This window comes from Dermochelys coriacea, chromosome 18 (assembly GCF_009764565.3).
Source record: "Dermochelys coriacea isolate rDerCor1 chromosome 18, rDerCor1.pri.v4, whole genome shotgun sequence".
NCBI lineage: Eukaryota > Metazoa > Chordata > Testudines > Dermochelyidae > Dermochelys > Dermochelys coriacea.
This window is the reverse complement of record NC_050085.1, coordinates 2,818,853-2,844,318: the sequence shown is the minus strand read 5'-3', so window position 1 is coordinate 2,844,318 and position 25,466 is coordinate 2,818,853. Positions and strand designations below refer to the sequence as shown.

The 25,466-nt window shown below is 49.5% G+C and overlaps 1 protein-coding gene across 2 annotated transcripts in view; it reads right to left on the bottom strand.

Moving 5' to 3' along the window:
• The window catches only part of SLC2A1 (solute carrier family 2 member 1), a 37,547-nt gene extending 14,807 nt beyond the window's left edge, over positions 1 to 22,740 (bottom strand). Inside the window, exons 1-2 of one of the 2 annotated variants that reach the window (XM_043500102.1) lie at positions 22,433 to 22,740; positions 8,249 to 8,341 (exon numbers count right to left, since the gene is read on the bottom strand). In XM_043500102.1, the coding sequence (XP_043356037.1) occupies positions 8,249 to 8,341; positions 22,433 to 22,480 (141 nt within the window). In that variant the 5' untranslated portion in view covers positions 22,481 to 22,740. Of the gene's footprint in view, positions 1 to 8,248; positions 8,342 to 21,715; positions 21,935 to 22,432 lie in introns of those variants that run through there. The other variant, XM_038377102.2, reaches the window with a different exon arrangement.
• Positions 22,741 to 25,466: the final 2,726 nt, after the last annotated feature.

Sequence of the window (25,466 nt, the reverse complement as noted above, 5' to 3'; positions counted from 1 at the left end):
CACACAAACATGGGGAAACATACTGCAGTGGCAATCCTGCACTCACTGCTGGGAGATTGTAGGAATTGGTTGAAGTTTGGCAGAAAATACTGCTGGGGGTGGCAATAGGGAGGGGATGAAGTTTGGTGCAGCAGGTGAGAACACAAGGGGGGTCAAGGAAGGGAAAGGGGGTCATAGAGCTTGCTGCAGGAAGGGGGAGGATTGATTTGGGAGCTGGGATGACTGCTGCTAAGGATGGGGAAGCAGGAGAGTCACTGGGGAGGAGCAGCCAGGTGAGCAGGGCAGGTGCTGGGGCAGTGGTAACCTGGCTGAGGCATGTGTTGGGGGGGAGGGGAGAAGTGTCTGGCCCTACTGAGATGTAAACAGCCCAGAGATGAATTAATTACACAAAAATTAAATACAGGAAGCGGATTTCAGTGTCAGCAACATACAGGCCAGGGTGCCTTTGGCAATTGGCTGCCATTTACATACAGTAAGAAAAAAAGAAAGTCAAGTTTTGCTGGAGAGCAACCAAGCCAGTCCAAGCAAGGGCATCAGGGTTACCCTGTTATCGGCTATGAAGGCAGGGAAATTAATACTTCTCTCTAGTAAAAAACTGTCAGGCTCCTTCCTTGGTTGCAAAAGGGCTGCAGGTGGGAGAGGAGCTGCTCCTCAATTGGAAAGAGGGATACACTAGGCCAGAGGGGAGAGGTGTCCCATTCAGCTTTCCTGCTGCCTGCCTACAAAATCCTTGGTTCAAAAGCTTTGACTCCACAGGTCCCATTTGCCATAAGGGCTCTGCAATTTCAGGGGGACAAGTGAAACTGATCTGGTGAACTTCACCCCCAGGCATCCAGCAAGCAATGGAAAGGGCGGGGGGAGAAGAGAAGTGACTTGAATCTCTGCACTCCCCCCTCCCTCCTTCAGTCCACATGCGCTGAATGACTAATCACCCCCCTCTTTGCCCTTATCCCCATCTTGTGTCCATGGCCCCCTGCCTCAGGGACTAGGCCTCCCCTGTCTTTTCCTTCAAAATCCAGCTCTCCAAAGCCTATTAGCCCCTCAAGGAACCACAAATCAAATGGGCAAAGATGAACTCTGAAAAGACCATTTTTGGCCTAACAGCAGGATGCCACGGTCCCCCACTAAAAGAACAGGAGGACTTGTGGCACCTTAGAGACTAACAAATTTATTTGATCATGAGCTTTCGTGAGCTACAGCTCACTGCGCATCTGAGGGCTCACTGGTGCTGCTTGTGAGAGCAGGATCAGCCACTTTGATTGTGCAATGTCCAGGGCAGAGACATTCCCCTACATATTTCTCAAATACCTAGTCCAGCCTGTACCAACACCCCTTCTCCCCCAACACCCCAAGGAATTAAGTAGAAGCTGTTTCAGCAATTGAAGGGGGGGCAGCGCAGGAGAGAGGAGGGGGCTCTTAAGTGACAGCACAGCAGATATTCATCCCCCAGTGTTCGCCCTGAAGATCTGCAAGGATGTGGGTTTTGTTGCTCTCCTCCAGCACAAAGTACATTTGGGAAGTCTGAGGGCCAGATCCTCAGCTGGGGCAAGTTAAAATTGCTCCATTTATACCACTAAAGCCACCCCATAAAATGCAGCCAATTCCAGCTGTTGGAGCAACACTAGTTTACACGAGCTGAGGATCCAGTTTATAAAATCTCACCTAACTGTCTTTGCTGCTGGAGCTCCACCACCACCTGATGGGGTCTAGATGTAGATCAGCATTTCACTCCCTCATTCTCATTGTACTCAGACTATTAGCTACAATACCAGTCATCCCAGGCTGGGGCCCCCTGGAGAGCAGGGACAATGCTTCAGTGTGCCAAATTCTTGGGCTGTCCCTAAATACAGAGGGTCATTTTAAAGAGCAGCAGTTCTCATTGAGTCTCCCTGTTTCTAGTGCTTCCCCTCCCTTGTAGGCTGCCTGGTGAGTCAGGGTCTGTAACCAGCTGAGCTTTGCTCCTGCACAGCTGAAGCATGCAGGTGTGTTTATGGGCACAGTAGTGCCAGTAATCCAAACTGCTACAGCCTTGTCATCTTGACCATTGTTCTATGGTCAAAACAAGCTCATCAGGAGCCTGGGCAACACTGTGTGCAGGGTGTGACGCAGGCCAGAAGCTCCCAAGGGTGGCCTGGAGGCTGAAATCTTTGAACATAGCTTGGTGAATTAGGAGCTGGTGGAAGGGGGCAGCCCAAGGGCCCTGCAAACCAGCACCAGCAGGCAGCACAAGTGTAACTATCACATGGCCAATTAGCAGGCTTTGAAACCCAAGACCTTCAGCACTGATCTCTACCTCCTGAGCCAACAAAGTAACTCCATTGGTTGGCAGCTGTCATAGGTTATTATCCTCTAGCAGCTCAGCCACTGGGGCAGCAGTGGGCACGACCCACACTTTGCCAGTGAGTTACATAAGCTTGCGCCATGCTCTGTCCATGGGGATCAGCCCCAGTCTCTTCAGGTGAGGGGGGGCTTTGGTCTCAATAGCCCATTAAACTCTTGGCCAACAATGATGCAGGGTGTGCGCTGTGGATATTTGTCCATTAGGGATTTGCTCATTCACTCCCCACCAGTCACCAACAACAACTCATCTACTAGGAGCCCAGGCAACATTCACACCGAATGGCTCTGTATCCCAACCCCAAACTGTCCAATATCTCAACCTCGCTGCTGATGGGAACTCAGGCTGGCCAGGGCTGTGTAGTGGTTTACTGGTGGTACTCCCCCCGCAAACACACACAGAACGGCATCAAGGCCGGCCACGGGGAAGAAAAGCTGACAAAGTTCATGCCCACCATCTCATCCCTGGAGTGCCAAGTGCAATGGAATGGCATGGCACAGAACAGCCCCCATCTGTGCCCACGGAAGGGGGAGGGCAGTAGAGACCCCCCATCCCATGCCTAGGGAAGAAGAGCGAGCCCAGTTGCACCTGGGCCCCTGTGTGCTGGCACCAGGGAACAGCCAGGGCCAGGCCACTCGCAGGGAGATAGCTACTGAGAGTCCAAGCAGCTGGGAGGCCCCACAGCAAATTGCTGCTGCTGCTCCACATCCCCCCCTCCCTGACACAGCCCTGACCTCTCCTCTCCCCCTCCCCAGTGCTCCCTGCTCTCCTAGAAACAGGAGATTAACCCTCACTCCCATCCCAGCTCCTCCTCAGGTATAAAATACAGGCCCCAACTCCACTTGCCAGGCGAAGGGCCCTGGCCCCCATCTCCCAGGGACTGGACGCCAGCTATCCTGCCTCCCCACACCCCAGCACTCAAGCAGGCCTGTGAAGTCTCCAGCTCTATGATGCGCCCACATGATTGAGCTCCTGAGCCCAGCGCAAAGCTGGCTACAGGGGGAGCATCTGGGACACTAGCTCCGCAGAGGATTTTATAGGGTCAGGACACAAAGAAACCCAGGGAGGGTAATTAACATCCATGGGTTTGGTTAAGTCCTCCTTCCCCACGGGGCAGAATTTAACCCCCCAAACGCATCATTTAAACAAACAGCCAAACCCTCTTCATAAGGAATGTATTACTCAGACTTCCCATGGCCCTTTGTGCACATCTGCATGGAGTTAGTATGCATGGCCTGTTGGGGACACACCTCACACCCCCTCTGCAAAGTAGCATGGATGGGCTATGAGGAATGTTCCTAATATAACCTCACTGTGTGCTCTGCCCAAGGCCATGGGTAACCTATTGGGAATTAACTTCTCAAATGCATCCCATTTTGTGTAAGTGCTTTTACTTTAATCTTTGCAGGGTCAAAGAACAATCCCATGAGCTGCCAGGCTCACCAATGACCTGGAAGAAAACAGAACCACCACCAATAAAGTTCGCAGATGACAAATTGGAGGAGTGATAAATAATGAAGAGGACAGGTCACTTAACAAGCAATCTAGATCACTCTGAATCAGCTGGGTGCAAGCCAAATGTGTTTTGATGTGGCTAAATGCGAATGTCTACATCTAGGAACAAAGAATTCAGGCCCTACTTACATGATAGGGAACTCTATCCTGGGAAGCAATGACTTGGAGGTTATGGGGAATAAACCACTGCCGAGACCCTGGGTTTCTACAGTCCATCTTAGGCTTCCACCTCACACCCTCCCCTGTGCAAAGTACCAGATATAATTGCTTCTAACAGTCTGGATGCAAGTGCCTTTGCCAATGCCCTCCAGCTGGGAGGAGTGAAGGCCTCCTGGGGGCAGGGTGGGGTAGCATCAAAAACATTCTTAGTAGGAATCTGTTACAGGATCTCTTCACTGAAGCTGTAAGCCCAAGCTCTTACCCCTGCCATGGCCATGCACAACAGCCTTTCAGCACAGGCATGTTGGCTGGGCTGCAGGGCTGGGTTAGAGCCCAGGTTCCACTTCCACTCAGGCTGGTAATCTGCCCTCTTTGCAATGAGTCTGCCAGAGCCTTCCCACAACTCCTCTCATGTGCCCAGCAAGACAAAAGTTCTCCATCACAGAGCAGCTCGGCTCACTGCAGCATGGAGAACCATGAAGTGCACCCCCAAAGTCCTAGGCACACGGGAAGGACTAACTCAGGTAGGGCTCTGCAGCTGGGCTGCTCTAAATCTCTCCTTCACAGCCATGCCCTCCCTCTACTGTGGCTCTGCAGGACAGGGGCAGTTGCTCCTCTGCTCTCAGTTGGGATGGATCTGCAGCCAACAATATAGAAGCTGCCATCAATTAGTCTCTCTGGTGGGTCCCAGAACACTAGCCATAAGTCACTAATGAAAATCCCAGTGAAAGGCAGGGCCAGCCTGTCCCTGCAACAACTGTCAACCAGTTCTTAATTTGCAAGGAAAGAGGTGCTGGGCTCAAGCAGTATTTTTTACATTCATAACTGACAGCAAATGCAGAGGTGCCAGGGCTATGAACCGTCAAGCTCAGAGATGCCAGGGCTCAGCCCTGGAACAAATTAAGCACTATGTCCACCTAAACCCTGCAGAACACAGCTCCAATGCAGACCCAACCCAGCGGGGCTGCCTGGATTTCCCAAGCTTCAGACCCATAATCCCTTTAAAAAGAGCTCATTTTGTGGAGCAATGTCTCATGAGCCCCTTTCCCCCAACTAAGTGTCCAGGTCAGGAGAGAACTAGAAGGCAGACAAATTCTACCAGGGACCCCAGTTTTGGTTTCACACTGGTTTGACACCAAGATGACATCAGCTGAATTAGTTCAGATTTACAGAGGCAAGAGAAAGGAGACTCAGTAGCAAGACATACATCACAGACTGTCTGAACACTGAGCCACTGACTTCGTGAGATGCTGAAGAGCTGGCTATTTCCAGTGAAATTAAATCCCTCGTGCAAAGTCACACTCTGTATGTTTAGCTGCATCACTGAATAGTAATTTAGCACATAGCCAGTGCTTTTGCCTCTTCAGAGAGTTGTTCAAAACACTAGCTCTGTTCTTGCAAGACTATAGCCTAGACCTTGGTGTGAAAGGGGTTAAACTCCCCCCCCCCCCCCAATGAGTTTCCTGGCTCACAACTGTACTTTGCATGTTGCAATGAAAAACATTCTTGCAGTCTCCTAATTAGCTAGATGATCCATATTAATTTGAGGTGAAAATGGATTAAGTTATTACAAATTTCGATACTGTTTACAAGTATTAGAAAGTTTTTAAAAGGAGCTTTTTTGTTAACCTCTTTGAGCTGTTTCAGAGTAACAGGGCCTTGTTTGTAATTCAAATCATGCCACTGTGCAGCTGGCCTGCTGATCCCTCCTGCAATAGGCTTAATATTCCTACAGCACAAATTCTACCTCTGTATTTTTAATTATTGGGGATTGTACACAGATGCTTTGATGTTTTAATTCTCTCCATGGCCCTGGAATGCCTGGTCATTTTCAAGCTGACCAGCAGCAGTCAGTTCAAGGCTTGTCTTTTGTCTGCCTTTGGGCAGCAGGTGTGATCAGGGTGGGGGTGGATTGTCCTTCATGGCAGACACAGATGTTTCAGATTGAGACATTGGGGCCCTGAAAACAGCTAGAGTCTGGCATCTAGGAGAAACATGTCAGCTTTTTCTAAAAGTTTCTTGAATCTCCAGTGTGCACATTAGATACCAGAATGAAAGAATGATAGGTAGGATTTTCCACAGTCACCTAAGCGAATTAATTCTCAGCTCCTATTAACTGTTAATAGGGCTTTGTCACTGGACACCAAACGCACAAAGGTGTCAGAACCCCACCCCCACCCATCCACTCAGAGCGGGACCCCATCCTGGTTTCTTTGGCATTGCTCCCCCCCCTCCTTCAGGGCACTCTCCCACGGTCTCCCCATCTGTCTCCTAGGCATCTTCTCCCGGCTCCAGTCCCCAACATTTGTAGTGTCCTGCACTGCAGGATACAAGTAACCCTGCTGACACTATTGGGATTTAGTTGTATTCCACTAGGAGATAATGGGGTACCTTGGTGCCATACTTCCTGACTGATTCCATCCTCACTCACATCAGTAAAAATCAGGAGTGACACCATTAGAAGAGTGAGTGAAAGCCCAATATTTCTGAAACTGGTATCACTACCCTGCCCCTGCAAGCTAGCTAGTTAGAAAGGAAGGTTGGGTAACATGTCATCCCCAGCCCTCAAGGACAGCAGATTTAATGGAATCAGGCTTTAGAGCAAGGGTAGTCCGATTTTTTTGTCAAGGTCCAGACTCCAGAGAAACATTTTTCACACCTCAATAACAATAAGTAAATAAGATTAAGATTTTGAGGTCCATTCAAAAGCATCTGGTGGTCTGGATTTGGCTGGGGGTCTGCCTAGCGACTACACCTGCTTTAGAGGATCCCTTTTCACAGGGAGTCTCTTCCCACCCTTATTGCAATAGTCTCAGCATGAGGATGCAGATCTGGTATGACTCAGCTGGCCAAATACTCAGCTGATCTAAAAGGGCAGTGCAGGAGGGCAGGGGTGTTTGCTAAGCAGAAGACAAGAAGGAATACATACAAGGGTAAGACACCAATAAAGTGTAAAAGCTGTAGCTCACGAAAGCTTATGCTCTAATAAATTTGTTAGTCTCTAAGGTGCCACAAGTACTCCTTTTCTTTTTGCGAATATAGACTAACATGGCTGCTACTCTGAAACCTGTCAATAAAGTGTAGGTAATCCCCATCAGCACTTGTGCAGCTGGAGATCAGGTTCCCTGTGGGCTGAACCAAAGGCTGTCAGACTCACCCTGCTTCAAAGCAACTATTTGGTGGGTTTTTTTTGTTTGTTTGTTTTTTTTAAACAGATTGTCTTTATCCCAGCCCAAAGGCATCATACTACCAGGGCAGCTCCACCAGTGGGACCTATCTAGGCAATGCTCAGTGTTGTCCAGACCTGCTCTGAGCTGGCTCTAAGAACTCCTGAATCCCATCTACACTACAGACTCCTCCATCACTGGGGACAGTGGAGGTGGGAGAGACCCAGAATCCAAATGTCAAATTGAACAGTCTTAGCCCAAGCACCATGAGCAGTTGCAATGTAGGTGGGGGCGGGTGGGGACACATGCAGGTTTGCTGTTTGGTTTGTACTGAGCATGCTCAGTAACACTGCTGATACCAGCTGTCCTCACTCTGCCCCCCCAACCCCCACTATCCACAGGCATCGGTCCTCCCTGCCCATGAGCCCAAGTCAGCTGGCATGGACCAGCTGCAGGTGTCTAACTGCAATGTAAACATACCCTTAGAAAAGGGTCCCAAATCCAAACCCCGAGTCTTAACTAATTTGGGAATGCTCGGATGCTGGTCTGATCTGCATTGCTGGGGCCTCTCAGTCATGAGAAAAGGTAAGTTTATGTAATAACTTTCCTATAATTCTTTAACAAAATAGTAAACAAAAAGGAAACTTTGGCTGTTGCCAGGAGCATTCAATAACTGCTTAATAAATCTCATTAGTCAGTAAGCGGTTTAACAGGATGTGCTATTTTAGCTGAGCTTGGAGGGGGTGTGTGTGTGGGGTAGTATGTGTAGGTGGGCGTTTTCATGTGAGGAGTTGTTTTGCAGTGTGCAAGTATTCACATTGTGTTGCAGCATGCAAGTGTTGTGTTACAATGATGGATGCGTCACTCTCCATGTGTACACATGTGTGGCAGTTTGTTTCCATGTGTGGTGTTGTGTTGCAGTTTGAGAGGTTTCATGTTGTGGGGTGTGCAATGGATGTGTGCTTTGTGTACGTCTGCCTGTGTGAGGACATGCTGCAAAGCACAAACACAGGGGGCAGTATGAGTACAGCAGAGAATGTTTGTACTTGCACCAAGCCTTCACCCTTACCTTCTGAGGGGCGTTGATGACTCCAGTGTTATAGCCAAACTGCAGGGAGCCCAGCACTGCTCCTCCCACCGCCAGCATCAAGCGAGCCGTCATCTGCTTTAAGAGAAACATGCCGTCAGGTTGGGAAATGCTCCTTTCTCCAAAGTAGGACTGTGGGGGCAGCCCCCCGTCCAGGTCACCCACCTGGCTCCTGACCTGAACCATTTTAGGATCCAGTACTCTGGATCTCAACCAGACAGCAGCTGTGCACATACAAGACTTGTACACCCTTCCCTGCCCCCTTCCCATCTGCAACAAGCCAGTAGATGTAGGGCTCATCTTCTCCTGGCTTCCAGCATATCCACTACTGAGCGAGAGGCTGAACAGAGCAGAGCATCTCAGTCGTCCCTCAGCTTTCTCCATACACCAAAAAGTAGCCCCTAGTAGAGAGGCTTGCAGATTGGGGCATGGATAGTGAATAAAAAAAAATCCAAAGTCCACCCATGCAAGCTCACAAGTTGCAGTGGAGTTGCACTGATTGACATGAAGACAGGTTTGGCCCACTGAGTTAGTATCCCATAAAGGGTATCACTTGTTAGCATTTCATTACTTGTTCCATCAATGCAATCATAGATTAAATCCATCCATTTCCTAAAGCAAAGTGTTTGACCAGATCTTTCAGGGGTTAATATATACATGTATATGTATCATATTAGGAAAAGCAGTTTCCTGGGAAAGATGTGGAGCCTGAATCTCCTCTCACTTGAAAGGATACAGGCCTGAACTAAACGATCCAGGACCCTTGGCACACCTCAGATGGGAGCCCCAATCACCATAATGTGGCTGTGGTCCCTTCTTCAGAGTTAAGATGGCTGGGGCTACCGTTTCAGGCTGTCTGCAGACTCGGGCAGGCATTAGTCATTTATTAATTGCAGTTGCACCAAGAAGCCCTGGTGATGGACCAGAATCCCACTGTGCTAGGCGTTGTACTAACAGAAGAGACAGCTCCTGCTCCAAAGAGCTTACAGTCTAAGGAAACTCAGGTCAAGTTTTCAAGCTTTTCTTTCAATCCAGAGGTTGAACTTTTTTTTTTTTTTTTTTTTAACCAAATGCTGAAATTGTGAGATTCCAGGCACTGGGCCATAGGCATGGGCCTGCCCTCTAACCTGGATGTGCAGGGCAAGGTCCCTGTGCAGCTAGTATTGCTGGGGCTTTTGTGACAGCCCTTTGTGCAGCTGCAGCGCGACAGATGACACATTGTTGATGAATGCCTGACAACTAGGTTCAGTGGTAGCCTAGAAGAACTACATCACGCCACTGAAGATGCCATCACCTAGCTAGTCTATGCACATGCTAAATAAATAAGTGATACTGCATTGACCTCCATGGAGTTACTCTGGCTTTGAGCTTGTGTAGGTGAGATAAGTATCAGGTATTGGCGTTCACTAGTTTAAATCTCTGCAGAGCTGAGCACCAGAAACCTACTGTTCATGAACTGGGGCTGGGACAAACAGTACATCCATTCCCGGGAGCAGTACCCATCCTCCAGAGTCAAGGTCCTCTCTCCTCCCAGCCGATATGCATCAGAAGGCCCCATCACTTGGGCAAGAGAAAGGGTAATGCCGCGGCATCAGGGCTGAAGTTTGAAAGGAAAGCAAACGCAGGGTTGCACTTGCAGCCTGGTTCAGCTGAGGCAAACAACAATCTGTCAGTCTAGTTCAGTTACTCAGCAAAATCCCTGCATTTATGCAACGCTCAATGCCTACAGCTACTTGGCAAGTCCTCTCCCACTGCCTCTCCCCTGCCTAGGGTTAGAGTAACAATTGGCAGTTTGTTTGGAGGAAGTGGGAGGGTGGGGGTAGGGAGTGTCAGCATAGGCTGGTAATTGGACACCTCCATGAATGGCCCATTGATCCAGGCAGGAAAGTCACCAGTAGCTCAGCCTGGTGGCTGTACCCAGAAAACTGGGATTCACTTTTCACAGGCTGGGCTGATGAGCTTTGGAATAGCCATGTGAAATTAAAGCCCTTTCTTTGATTTCTTCACACCTGCTCTCTGAAGCAATGTTGGTTTGGTGGAGGGCAGCGTTTGCTGAAACAGCAGTGCAGATTTGCCAGATCTCAGTGTGCCTTTGTTAGAGATCCCAAACCTTTAACCTGGACCATGTGCATCTGCCTGGGGGGTAGCAGGGTGATGATCCAGCTCCAGCTCCACCCCAACCCCTGTATTGTACAGAGCCAGGACCCAGAGCCTGATCACATAGGAGATTCATTCTGAGAGCCACAATTAACTGCAATTACTTCTTTGCTCAGGAAGGACCTGCAGAGGTCAGACCATGACTGAGGCCTGTGCACAAGACACCTGCTCCTCCTCTGTCTTAACCACAGGAACTCTCTGCTCTACAGCATCTGCCAATCTTGGCTCCCCAGACACTAGCATATGCCCTCTGCCTGCTTACATCACCCCTGCTGTCCTGGAACGACCCCTCTGGGCCCTTACTCATGTCAAAATCCTCCTTGAAACCGCCTTCCTCGTTAATCCGCCCATAGATTGATTCACAAGCCACAGCTCAGGTCCCTCATCCTTTCCCCTCTGCAGCCCAGCTTCAAGAGCTCTCCTGTGCAGCTCTTGGCTTAGCCACCTGTCTTGTCTCTGTCCCTCTGTCTCTGCATTTCTCCTCACAGCTCAGTTGGAAGCAGAGCCTCCTTCCATGGCCTGGTCCCCTTCATTTCCCCGCCCTCTGTTCAGAGAGGGATGTGCTGAACCCACTTTTTAATTGCCTGACTTTAATTACCAGTGGTTGATTTCATTGGATAGCAAGTACGAGCCTGGATAGCCAATGAGGTTACCATCTCAAGTTACCCAGCAACAGTTAACGAGATGCCTCAATTAAGTCAGGAGATCTGCATCCACCAGCAAACAGGAATGATGGAACACAAGAGGCAGCTCAGCATTTAAAGCTTTCCCAGAACCTCCCACAAAGCAGGTAAAATGCAAGTCTCCCAGTCCTCCCTTGTCTAATCATATGGGCACTTGTGTTGATTTCAGAGCAGGGGGTTGTACTGGTTTTAGGAAAATGCAAACAGCAGCAATGTTTCCACTGGAATAGTCCTCTGCTGTGTTTGCAGCCCAATGCTAACACGGGAACCTGGGTGCAAAAATGAATGGCAACAGATCTGCTCTAGTTCAGTCACAAGTGGTCATCCAATTGCTGCATGAAGTCCTCTGGCCTGTATTATGCAGGAGGTCCAACTAGGCTATCCTAACAGTCACTTCTAGCTGTGCCATCTGTGAGCCCATGTAAAGGGAAACTGACTAGGTTGAGTAAAATGCAAAAGATAAACAAAGGGCATGAATGGTGAAAAGTATGTTCGAGGCCAGTCACTGGTAGCTTTGCACTGCTCAAGTGACAGAACAGCTGGAGCATACCAGCACATCTGGCCCTGCATCTGTAGGGTGCGCTCAGTTGTGATGCAGCAGATGGGGAGAGGGGCATTTATTCTAAGACTCAGGCCCCTCCTCAGCCAGGGCAGCTTCCCCCTGGATTTCAAAGGGGCTTTGGGCTAAGGAAGGAAACACTGCATGATTGTTGCAGAGCTCCAAGCACCACTTTTTGAAACAGGGCCAGTTTCTTCAGCTGCAAAGAAGGAGCCAGGCTCTGGGTGTGAGTGGCCAGCCAAGAATTCCCCTGGCAGCAGGGGTATCAGCTAGTGTAAAGATATCAGAGCTGGGTTCTGTGCCAGTCACTCTGCCCCCAGCCTGATACAAGGGGCACATCAAAGAGTAATTCAGTGGGGAAGGACAGGACCGAGTTCCACCCTGCTACCCCAGTCTACAGCTGATACAAGGTTCATATGCTGTTGGCATAAATTAGAGCAGCCCCTAGGCTGCTCTAGCTCATACCAGATTCAGTGCCTGCTGGCTCGCAAAAATCAAGGAGCAGAAGCTGGTATCAAGAGGATCAGTACAAGTTCTAAGGCACAAAAGTCCACGGGATAGACATCCCCAGTGGTGCACAATCTGCACAGGGGTGAATTTTACCCTGTGGAAGTATTGGTAATGGTTACTGTATCCCTTCCAGTTCAGAGATGCCAGGCCTTAAGAGGAGCAGGCCCTAGTGCCTTTTGACACCACAAGGACTAGAGATACTGGGCATTGAGAAGTGAGTAGCTCTGGGTACAGCTAGTTCTCTCAAGCCCAGCTGATCAGGGATGGGAGCCATCACCTGCAGCCCAAGCCCATCTCCCCAAACACACTGAGGGACAAGGACATACACCCAAAGGGCTGGGAGGAGGGGGGATGAAGAGGACACTGAGCCTACATAGGAAGTCAACCTTTGGGGGCTCTGGACAAAGGTCTCACTTGAGTTAGGCCACCAGCTGCCTGCAGCCCTGCACCAGAGACTGAAAAGGAAGGAGTGGAGCATGTGAGCACATGCACACACCATTCATGATGCACAGGGCCCATATAGCATGGGATTCAGGTGGAATCTGAGGTTTTCAGACAGGTTTATAATGATTCCTTTAACTGCTCCCTTTGTTCCTTTTTCTCACAGGCGCTTCTTTCCCTGTGTTGCTGAGCTTATGTAGAAAGGGGCCACATCCTGTCCGCACAGGTTCAGAGAGGAAAGAAATCTCCTTCCCCAGCAATACATGCTTCCCCTTCCCACCTCACATTCCTGAGTGCCAGGCATAGCATCCAGCTACCATACCTGCTGACACCCCATGCTCCTACAGCTTGTTCTGATGTACAGCTGGTGCTAGTGCTAGGCACTGAAATGGTGTCCCCCTTTAAGGGCACTGAACCAACGTAACCCGAGAATACCAGCAGGCAGAGGCTGAGCACCCATGCTGTTACCCACTGCCTCTCTGCTAACAAGAGGATTGAACACGAGGCTGTGTGCGAGTGACTGCATTTACTTTCTATGTAATACATTCCCCTTTAAAGGAGGCACAAGGTGGGGCCCACTGTCGTTAATACAACTGCACCCAGTAATGATCTGGCCCCATTATGCTGGGTAAGGCACAAACCACCATGTGCTCCCACCCACACTGAAAATATGTGGCAGGATGGCTCTGGACCTAGCATTGCCACCTGGCCTGGCTAGTTTTTGTACTGCCTTGCTCATGGCCAGTAAAAGGATGTAATGTGCCAGGTTTTTTGGGTGATGCCCACAGTGATCATGAAACTACTGGCCATGCATATCATGGCTGGGAGCACAGCTGGCACCCTGGTTCCTTCCCCCTATGGGCCAGGCCCTCGCCTGCAGAAACCATGGTGGCTCCTCTTGGTGCCAGGGACCAGCAAGCAGAATGGACAAGGAGTGGGGTGAAAGGCAGTGGCTCCTCCTAGGAGGGGACAATAGGTATTCCCTTGAGGGCTCCAGGAAGTGGTACGGACCCCAAGAAGGCTCTCTGGCAGGGTTGGCAATAGGACCCTTTTTGTTTGGGGTTGGGATGGCCTGCGACAGGGTGTTCTGCATCTTGTAGATGGCAAACCTATCTGGGCCCCCAGAGATTCAGTACCATTCCTAAACCTCTCCCCTCCCTTCTCCTGATTCTAGGAAGCAAGCAAGCGCAGAAGGAGATCTTGGCTCCTTCCACACAGAACAGAACTATTTTACAGCTAAAGCCATTTATATGCTGTGGTGGCTGAACTAGATTAAATGCAGTTTGCCTGTCGCAGATCTGATCCTGCAGGCCTGGAGCCAATGGGAGTTTTGACACTGACATAAATGTAAGTAGGACCAAGCCCTACAGTGGATGGGGCCAGATTGGGCTAATCAAAAGATAAACCATTCACACCGGCCAGTCCCACAGCATTTCAGCTTTTTTGGCCATAACTGGGTTTTAATGCAGCTCTTAGACACACTCATTTCTCCCGTGCGCATGAAGCTTGACTTCACTCCTGAAAGCTGCTCTCTGTGAATGGATTGTAGTGGTCCCTGCCAGCCTTAGCTGTATGGCAGGATCAGGGCCCCTGTCTCTTTACAACCTGTGGCAGGTTTGGAAGAAGCAGAAAACATGGGTTGCCCTATATGCCTTAGACAGGTCTGGAGGTGGCTGGACAGCTGTGGAGCAGCTCCCTCTCATCAGTGGTTCAATCCAATTTCCAGTTAATCCAATAGGAATCTTTTTCCAGCAAACTGGAACTGGATGGAGCTTGACCAGACTTGTGCTGCAGAGCTTGGCACTTCTCAGCAGCAGATCTCAAAAGCAGCACTGAACGAAGCCCCTCAATACCTGGGGCATGGATCAGTGTCAGCACAGCACACAGCAGATCTGCAGCAGAGGAAGGCTAACTGGCCCAAGCTCACAGGAAGCAAGGGGCAGGATGTCAATGCATGGCCTCCTCCCAGGGGCTCCACTGGCTTCAGGACAGCCCCAAAAGCAGCCCCGCTGTTCGCCCTCTTAAACTCCTCAGTCATCCAGTGGCTTTGTGACCAAAAATACCCCTCCTTCTGTCAGGTTTATCATCAAATCCTCTGAACAAAAAACCCCAAAAGTTTCTCTTCCAATGCCAGCCTTCCTGCCTGGGGCCACTCCTGCTTTTGCAGGCCACGGCCAGACCAGACTTTTCCTTCTGACACCTGACTCTGGCTTCCAGGCTCAAACCCTTCCCTGGTCAAGGGTCTCCTGCAGGAGCTGCTCACTGCCAGCCACAGCCTCCTCTAGTTTTCTTTCTGAAGATTGCATCATCCCCTTTCCTGCAGCTTCCTGCTGCTCCTTATAGGGTAATCACCTGATCCCTGGCACAGGTGTGTCTTCTTCTAACTAGGATTGGCTGGCTCCAGGCTTCTAGTCCTTAAAGAGTCAAGCCATCCTGTTACACAAACCAGGAACAGATCCCTGAAGTTATGACCCTGTCCCATACTCTGTCCCACAGGCAGCACTCCTTTCTGCACAGCTGATCTCCTTCATTCCAAAGGCTATTTTGCATAAATCATTGTCACACCATGAGCACACAAGACAGCTTCCCCCTACAAAAGCAACAGTGTCATCACTGTGAACATGAAAAGCAGCTTGCATTTGAACATACCCTAACACCACGGTTATAAAATGATTAATTTTTTAAAAGGCCAGTAGTCGCAGCTTTATGTAAAGCACACAAGTCCTCCCCCACCCCTCCAAATAAAGAAGGGTCAAAGAGGCAGACTCCTCTCCCCCTGCTGTCATGGAATCAGCTCCTACCAAACAGAAAAAGACTTTCCTTTTGCTCCATGCTGGAGCAGAGCAGTTCATACCAGCCTGAAAGTCTAAGAATATTTGTAATTAGTCATGATTTGCACACCTTGAATGACAAGGCAACAATAAATGGCAACAACAAGATATGCAGAATATTGTACTTTGAAGCATTACATCAATAAGATTGCACCACACTGTTTGCATAAAACTAATTATTGTACAGTGAGCTTTTATGGAAGGAGACTGTAGCACAGGTCCTTGAGGGGTTTGGATGTCTGGTAGTCAGGTGCAGTACCTGTTCTCATTTAAAAGGAATTTGCTCCATGCATACTACTATAAATTCACCTTTCAATGTGCTTTCTCCAATTACATTTGGAATCACACTGATCTGCCTTCTCTTCAGCCAGATGTGCCTTTCCTCTTGCAGGACTGTTTAGATGTTCACCTACTGATAATTTAACAGTCATCTTACACCATGGCCAAGATTTTCAAAAGTGACTAGTTATCGTAGAGCACCATAAAGGGGCACAGTTTATAGAAAGTGTGTGCTCAGCACTTTGAAAATCAGGTCTCCAAGTTATTTCAAGCTGGGCATCCAAAAATCACTAGCCACTTTTAAATTGGCCCATAGCTTAAATAAATAATTCTTTTACATACTGCATGTATTAACACCTTCAACTGTTAAACCTGAAAATTTTAAAGATCAACTTACTCTTCACTATTTATGTTGTATGTTATGTTTTTACTTTTTGGATTTTTATCTTTTTGTATAGTGAAAATTATCCAGTCAGTGTCACTTTTGATTAGAGGCAGTTTCCATTCAATTCCATTCTCAGGTTTTCATGCAGGATTTTGAATTAGTTTAGGTTGCAATCAAGGCAGAAGAATATTTGTTTTTAAACTTTCCATTAGAATTAAAAATTTTCTGTTAGTTGCCTCTTACGGAAGTTTTGTAGAAGTGAACAGAAAATTAACTTTACAGTTTTTTTTTTAAATCATATAAATCATAAAATGATAGCTTTGTTATAGAATTCTAAAGGATGGTTCAAAAACTCATATGAAGAGGATTTTGTGCTTTATTAAATTTTGCAGGTATTGAGACTAAATTTTTAATAGAACCAAATTAAGTTTCTACCTAAAATTCTATTGTTTTTGTCCCCAGAAAATTCATTTCCTATTATTGAGTCTCCACCAATAAATTTTACAAAACCTAAATTTTGGGTTAAATTTCTCTTTAAAAAGGTTTAATGATCAGATCAGGAACCCTAAAGGTTAAAAAAGTTTGGATAAGCTTTGGCTAGCCATCTGGAGTCTGGAAAATTGGGAATGAAATTCAATAAGCACAGCCTCTCCCATGATATTTTGCCACTTTCTGGTTCAGGCCAGTCCATGAAGCAGAAAGCGTAGAGACTCACAAAGAATACTTTTAAAGGTGTTTTGTGAGTCAAAAAGGCTACAAATAAGGTTCAGTTAGGGCTAAAATTAGTTGAGTCTGAATGGACTGGATCATCCATTATCTCAAATTTAGATATATCCAACAATCTTCTACCACTGAGTTAAGACTTAAGTTTGCCTAGTTGATAAACAGGAGTATCCACAGCTGATTGTCTCTTTCTACTGGTTTCAGAGTAGCAGCCGTGTTAGTCTGTATTCACAAAAAAGAAAAGGAGTACTTGTGGCACCTTAGAGACTAACAAATTTATTTGAGCATAAGCTTCCATGAGCTACAGCTTCCCCCCCCCCTCCTTCCTGCTGGTAATAGCTCATCTTAAGTGATCACTCTCCTTACAGTGTGTATGATAAAACCCATTGTTTCATGTTCTCTGTGTGTGTATATAAATCTCCCCACTGTATTTTCCACCGAATGCATCCGATGAAGTGAGCTGTAGCTCACGAAAGCTTATGCTCAAATAAATTGGTTAGTCTCTAAGGTGCCACAAGTCCTCCTTTTCTTTTTGCGAATACAGACTAACACGGCTGCTACTCTGAAACCCATTAGAAATACAGTTGGAGCTGCAACCCCCTACTCGGGTAAGTAACCCTTCCTCCCAAGTGGTCCCTCAAGTTCCTGCAAGTCAGGGTTGCATGGTCCTGTGCAGATCATGCTATCTGAGGAAGCTTTCATTGCCAAAGATGCTTGGGATGTGACCCAGGGATTTCCCTCCCCGATCTCCGCCCAGAAAGCTACCACACAAAGACAGCAATGACTGGATCTTGACACAGAGAATGGAGATGGAGAGATCCGGCTGGGGCAAAGCAGCAGCCGCACCCTGCGCTCCCCAGCTGTGCCCCTGTATCCCTGCCTCAGCTCTCTGCCCGCCCCAGCTCGCAGCTAGGCTCCCGCCAGCCCGCTGAGAGGGGCTCGCCCCCGGCCGCCAATGGGCAGCGAGCTCCGGCGGGCCCCGCCCGCGGAGGCTGGGCTCGCTCTCCCCTTTGGCCTACATCGCAGGGGCTGGCGCGACACCGCCCCCTAGCGCCGGGGACCTGCCCGCAGCTTCCCTCCAGACGGAGCCGGGCGGCGGCTGCCGCCAGCCCCGGGACTGTGCGAGCCCAACGCGGCGTATTGCGCAATACCCGGGAGCCCCCCAGCCCGGGCAGCGGGCAGCGCGGGCACCCCCGAGACTGGCAGCCGGGCCCGACCGGATGGAGGCCGCGGGTAACCGGCCTCCCTGCCGGGATCCCAGGGGGTGCCAGGCTTAGCCGGTGCTTGCGCCGCGCTCTGGTCTCTACTCGCCCCGGCGACCTTTATGATTCCACTGGAACAGCGGAAGTGACACCCCCGACCCCCCAGAAATGAAGGCAGCATCCAGAGGTTTAAAAAGGTCCGCCAAAAAGAGACTAGGAAATATCCTCCAAGCACAGAGCTGAGAGAAGCCAGCCAGTTCTACGGGACCCACCGCAGCGTTTATCGTAGGTGAACCGGCCCCTTGTCCTCCTTTGGGGCTTCTACAGCCAAATGCAGGCTACTGCGGATTTGCACCACCGTGCCGAGATCAGAATCTGGCCCAGCGCTGGATTTCTATGTTCAACCTCAGTCCCAGCCGCTCGCCTCCTCCCCCTCCGGAGCAGGCTGCGCGGTGAGGTGCTCCTGGCTGTCACGTCGCAGAGCTCCGCTTCCAAACCCACAGCCTGGGCGCACAGGACGCTCCACTCCGGGAGCGGCCAGCCAGCTCCCCACCCAGCCATCGGCGGAGCGCAGCGAGCTAAATACAGCAACGCGCTGATCCCAACACATTCCAAAGCTAGGGAGAAAGGAGGGAATCCGGAGACAGTATTGCACAAATAAACTCCGAGAGCATCTTGACCCAGAAAACAGACTGCCGGAACAGCACTGCTTCTCCTGCGCCCTCCCTGCGTTGTCACAAGACCGGTTTTTATTTTAAAAAAGAGATGGGTCTCTTGAACGGAGAGGGAAGGAGCCTGCTGGACTGAATTCCCCGCCCTAGACTCTCGTATCCCCTTTCATTGCACACTGGAGCCTAAAATCTCTTGAATTAACTGATTGTCACTTTACTCAAGTTACCCAATATGATTGTAAGTGCTAGTCTATAAATTTATCTTCACACAAGAGCTGCCAGTTTGAGGAACATCATTATTTTAAATCAATTTGGTTAAACTGGTTCAACCCCCTCTGTGGACACTCTTAATTCAATTTAACTCAGTCATATTGATTTAGTTTAAATGAGCAAGAAATCATTTTCAACTAAATCGATGTAAGCCAGGTTTATACCAAAAGAAAGGCTACATAGGGGTTTGCGTGGATACTCAATTTTTAAATATACAACCACTATAAACTCGCCTAATGCAGCTAGCCCAGCCGAGCCAGACTACAAATGTTTGTTCCATGGCCATGGGTTAGCCGCTGTAATCTGGAGTACCTCCACCCAAATCAGTTATATCAGTGCAATGCAACAGGATGAGCCTGTGAAGTGGAAGGTAACCAGGGAAGATGTGAGCAACTGGGGAACACGTTACTCATTCGGATGATCTGAGACCCATAGGAAGTCAGATCAGAAGAGACCACTTTGGAGTCTCAATCTGAACCCTTCTGTTGTGTGGAGTTGGGCAGGGATGGTTTTGCTTTGGATCCCCCACCCTCTTTTCTTCCTTATAAAACCTATTCCTTTTACCATGAGCACTAATGTAATCATCACATACCAATACTCTGTAAAACAAGCTGACTGCTGTGGATTGGAGCCTGAGGGAGGAGGGAAGAAAAACAAAACCGTGTTTAAGAGCTCCAGTTCTAGAGCAGCATTAGATGGTCCTAGGTATGGCCCAAGCACAGAACAAAGAAGCTCTTCAGGGCAGAGACTACTAGGGGGCTCTTCCACCAAGCAAATAAAAACAAGAAAAATCCTTTTAACACAGTCCTGCAAATATACCAAAAAGAGGGAAAGTCAAGCCTGTGGGGGGATTAGATTATACCGGATTTGAACCTGATGCGAGGCCCAACTCAAGGGAAGAATTATAAATACATACACTATTTTCCCCCTTAAGGCCTTACTGTGATTGTATAATTTATAAGAGGGTATCCTTGGTTACTCTCTCTGGGATTACATCCCTGCTCTAGTTCAAACAAGTTCCATGCAGGAATCCCCACCTGGTGAAATTCTCGGCCAGACTAAATGGTCATAATGGTCCGACCCATTAAGTAATGGGACAAAGTAGACCGAGAGAGCAGGACTGCCAACCCCACATGTTCAAAAATCCCGAGTCAGGCCCCACAAAGCTTAAAAATCAGGCGGCTCCCCCATTAAGAGATTCAGGGTTTTTTATTTGCCTTCTGGTTTCTGAACCTTTGGAAAAAGAAAAGGAGTACTTGTGGCACCTTAGAGACTAACAAATTTATTAGAAGAAATAATAAATAAATTCTAATAAATTTGTTAGTCTCTAAGGTGCCACAAGTACTCCTTTTCTTTTTGCGAATACAGACTAACACGGCTGCTACTCTGAAATTTATTAGAGCATAAGCTTTCGTGAGCTACAGCTCACTTCATCGGATGCATTTGCAAATACAGACTAACACGGCTGCTACTCTGAACCTTTGGAGGGGACCTGGTCTCATTCCCAGGCTTCTCTCCATAACAAGTTGTGCTCCGAAAAACATGCAACACGGAAGGGGAGATTCTTATTGAAACCCTGGATTCCAGAAGGTAGGGCTTGAAAAAACCGTCAAGTATCAAGAAAAAAAAATCCCAGGAATTGGCAACACGGGAAACCCGCCAGCTTTCCGAAGCACCGCATCCCCTCGGCCCTTGACTAGCTGGGAAAACGGGGGGACTTTGCTGCGATCGCGGGACAGCGAGCCGAGTCCTGACCCGTAAGGCCCTTCCCTTCTGTGCCAACAGGAGCTTTGGGGTCACCAGTGTGGGCCAGGCAAGGCTAAAGCGTACACAGGAAGGCTGGGGTGTTTTAAGCAGCTGAATACAGACCGGCTACAGGGGCGGGCATCCTTCCCACCAAGCCTCAGCACAAAGTTTCAACGAACTCTTCCCTCCCCCCACCCCCCCGTCCAGCCCCAAAGGCTCTGGAGCGGAACCCCCCAGTCCTGAACCTGCAAACTTGCCCTTTTACCGAACCCCTCAGACATGGCTTGATTATCTTGCACCTGGGACGCCGGCAGGAAAGAACTGACTCACTTGTCTGGGGGCTTAATTTGTTTAGTTATTTTAAACACACGCCAGCCGATTGAGGCTGAACATTTTCCACTCCGCACCCTGCTGCGACTGGGACGCGCTGCGCAGCACCCCTACCCCCGCCCCTGCCCGGCGATGCAGGATGGGGCGTCCCAGGAGGGAGCCGTGGGGCAACAGCCGGGTCCCATCGCCGCCAGCGGGGCATTGGCTAAGGGAGCCAAAAGCAGGGGGCGGCTCAAGCCCAACAGGCGCCAAGAAGGGGAAGGTTTAAAACAGGCGCCAGGACTCGCCCCGCTAGGGATGCGCCACAAGGGGCGGGGGGTTTCTAGGGTTTGCAGCCCCGCCTCACTCCCCAGACGGGGTCCGGCCCCAAGGACATGCAGCCCCCCACCCAGGCCGGCGGCCAAGCCGATAGCCCCCGGGGACTTGCTGAACCCGGGAGAGCAGCCTTCTCTCTGCGCGGAGCGGCCACCCCCGGCCATGGGGCTCGGCTGGGACGCGCGGCCTCCCCAGGGCAGGCAGGAGGACGCTTGGAGCGGAGAGACTCTGGGAAGCAGCGACCCTCCCCCAAACCCCGCTTCCTTCCAAATCGGCCATGCACGCGCCAGCCCCGCCGGAAGGTCCCGGAGCCGGGAGCCTCCCCCACCCGCCGGGCCCACGGTCACCTTGCTCCGCGACTCCATGCTGCCGCGCCCGCGCGCTCTCTGCGCGGGAAGCCGCCCCGGGCCAAGGCGCCGAGCCGTGCGGGGGGCCCGGCGAGCCGACGCGAGTCCTCCGGCGCGCTGCTGCGGTGCCCCGGCGCTGCCTGTGCCGCGCGCTGCGCTCGGAACTCGCCGTAGAAAACCCGGCCCCGCCGCCGCTCATTGACCCGGCTTAAGTGTGCGCGTGTGTGTCGCGAGCGCCCCGCCTGATTGGCTGGCCGCGGCACGCGGGAGTGTGTCGTTCGCTGGCCCGAAGATCTGGGCCCTGAGTGGCTGGCCCGTCCGTCCGTCACGGGCCCCGGCCTCACGCGCGCTGCGCAAGGCGGGGGGCGGGCTTTGCTCTGATTGGTGATGCTCTGACCCCGCCGACTGCAGGCTCCCGCGAGCCGCGTCTGCCCCAGCGCTGATCGCCCAGGAGCCCGCTGCGGAGGCGAGCCCGGACGCGCGAGGACAGCGTGGCAACCCCCGTATCCTCCTGGCTGGGCCCTTCCCCAGCGGGGTCTCCTCTTCCTAGGGGCTCCTGCTTGGCGTTTCTCGGGTAGGCCCGCAACCCTAAGAGTCTCGAGCCGGGCCGGGCCGTGCCGGGCCGGGCCTGGCCAGGGACAGAGAGATTCCAAGATGCTGCGCTCCTCCCATGGACGCCTTTTCTCTCTCGCATACACGTACACACGCTACAACCACCTCATTTATAAAAGGGTCCGGGGGAAAGGAACAGAGCCTGCAATTCATTCCTTGCTCGGTACCAAACTCCTCCTTTGCAATTCACGCAGGCCTTGGCGATGCTCTGGTGGAGCGGGGGGAAGGGGAGGGATAGGATCGCCAACTTGAAAGGGTGTTTTCACACTAGAGTTTCTCCTCTTATGTTTTCGTCCCTCGGTGACTTCGCCGTTCTGAATTTTCAGCCTCTCACTGCACCTGCTGAGCTTAAAGACGGAGCTGGCTCCTCTGCTGAAAGGCGATTGTTGCTCGGTCTGCTGGAGGCTGTAAGGCAGGACATTGACTCTACTCCACGCTTCGCAAAGAAAACAAAACGTATTTTCCCCACCTCTTTGCTCCAAGCAGCCGGGTCCCTTCCCCAGCAGAGTGATAAGAACAAAGTAAAATCACCCATGATTGAATAACAATCAGTCTTGCCAGGACCGCAGGTTAAATACTAATATAAGAAAAGGAGGACTTGGGGCACCTTAGAGACTAACAAATTTATATGAGCATAAGCTTTCGTGAGCTACAGCTCACTTGCATCCCATAAAGTGAACTGTAGCTCACGAAAGCTTATGCTCAAATAAATTTGTTTGTCTCTAAGGTGCCACAAGTACTCCTTTTCTTTTTGTGAATACAGGCTAACATAGCTGCTACTCTGAAACCTAATATAAGAAAGAGAGAGACAGCAAACGAGCTCTTGGGCCTGTAGTTTTGATTGGCATTTTGAAATCTGCTACAGTCAGCCTGTGCATGAGTAAGATCACTGAGTACACATGAGAAATGAATTTTAAATTCCTGTGGAAATGTTTTAGCACTGTAAAAAGTTCATACTAGCAAATTGATAAATGCTAGGACACCAGAAACTGTAAAGCATTAAAAACAAACAAATAAGAAACAACAGGAATCTATAGTTGTGATCACCGATAAAAGGTGACAGCGAATTGCCATATCTCATTAGATCCTATCTCTGACAGCAGTCAGAACCCGATGAAGGGGCAAAAAACACCATAGTGGGCAATTTCTTCCTAATTCTAACCCCTATCATACAAACAATCCTAGGCCCGGTAGCACAAGGATTTATCCTTTCTAAACATTGTGTGTGTTTTTAAACCTCACTAATATAAATCTGGAGACATTCTACTACCCCATCATCCCTTTCAATGGACAGAGATCATCTCCCCCTATCTGTTCCCCCACTGGATTCCTTACTACATGCTGAACCTGTACATCAGGGGCAGAGAAGACTAAAATCCAGAATTTCCAGTTCCCAGGAATTTTTGTCATTTTAAAATTTTGTTTCAGGTGGATTCATGCAGAAAACAGATTTTTCTAAACTTCTCAGAACTGGGGATTCCAAAGATTTCATTTAGGAAACATGATGTTTCCAAAACACTTTTGCATCCCAGAACCCCAGCAGCTAAGTGATCTTGACATGATTGATGTCAGTGTTTCACTGCTGCCCATCTCTAAATAGAAGCCATGAAACTGACAAGAATCATGTCAATTTCACTCAGGGGCTCCAAGAGATTCCTGGATCCCTGGCAGCCCTGCCATGCAGACTGCCCCAGCACTGGGGACCTCAGAGCTTCCAAATTCCCTGACCAGACAGCTCCCCACTCTGCCCAGCTCCCGCATCCTGGGGGAGAAAGATCACATGGTGGAGCTGCCTGGGAGCAGAGGACCATGGGGTCCCCAGCCCTGGGGCTAATTTCACTGTGGCAGTCTGGGAGCCATGGATCCTTGAAAGCCCTGAGGTCTCCAGCAGTCCACTAGGTGCCCTGGCTCAGAACCAGGCAGATTTCCATCCAAACCCTGCCTGCGGGTTGACTAAATATTTTTGTGAAATATTTCAGGTTTGACAAATCAGCATTTTCTAATGAAAATTTCTGACCACTTCTATGCAGGGGCCTGTTGTTCTCCATGGTAATCAATCAGATCTTTGCCATTGTCTGCAATGGGTGTAGGCTCAGCCCCTTGGAGAGCCTTCTATCTGATCAGGTCACACTGAGATGCAGACTCTGCAATATCTGCCTTTTACATCTGAGCATCTTGATCCAGATTACTTCAAAATCTTGGGCTAACAAATCTTTGTGAAACACAAGGAAGAGAGGGAGAGCAAACCCTTTCACAGTGTATATGTGACAGGATGCATGGTCACTGACTCCTCCCTGTCTTCAACAATCCACCAACCTGCCTGTTTCTTGCATGGACATAAAAGGTGAGGGTGTGGAGTATTGATCTAGGGATTACCCTCATGGCACAAAGAGATGACAATCTTTGTTTGTTTCCTTAGGAAACCCTGCATTTCTTCCCTTTAAAGGAAGGTGGTAGGAGATAATCTTACTAGGGAAAATCATGAAGAAGTGCTGATGGAGGGGAAATTATAGGGGCTTTGTAAATACAAGAGGCAATAATCCCCCTTTGTGCTGAGTAAGGCTGGTCAATCAGTGTTTACAGGGGGATTTAAGGGGTATTTGCTAGTCCAGTCCTTTGAGTGGGTGGGTAGACAAGCTATTAATAATTATGTAGAATGCATACATTTGTAACTAAGTTAGTCCAGGTGTGCAAAGACACCATCCAATTTTTTCAGTGTCAGTTGATATATGTGCAATATGGAAGGGATTCGATAGTCCATTCACAAAACAAAATCTGGCCTTTTCCCTTATTATTAATTATTATTATTAAGCTCACGCTCAGAGTTAAGCACATGCATATGTGATTAGATAAACTGCGGCCAGCGTCTGCAATTTATTTCATATATGCAACATAAAAGCTTTCAGATTTCAGCCTCTAAAGTTGAACTATGAACCTGGGTCATTTTTCAATCGCTGACCTAGAATTGGAAGGCTCAGTCTGCCAGTAGCAGTCCTGTGACCCATCCAGTTGCCCTGAGTCTAACCATTTCTAAGGAATTACCAGCTAACATTTATATAGTACACTGTTATAAAGATATACAACAGACAGGACCCAGCAGAGCAGGGGACTTTGGTCACCAGATGTATATCCTCTTGCA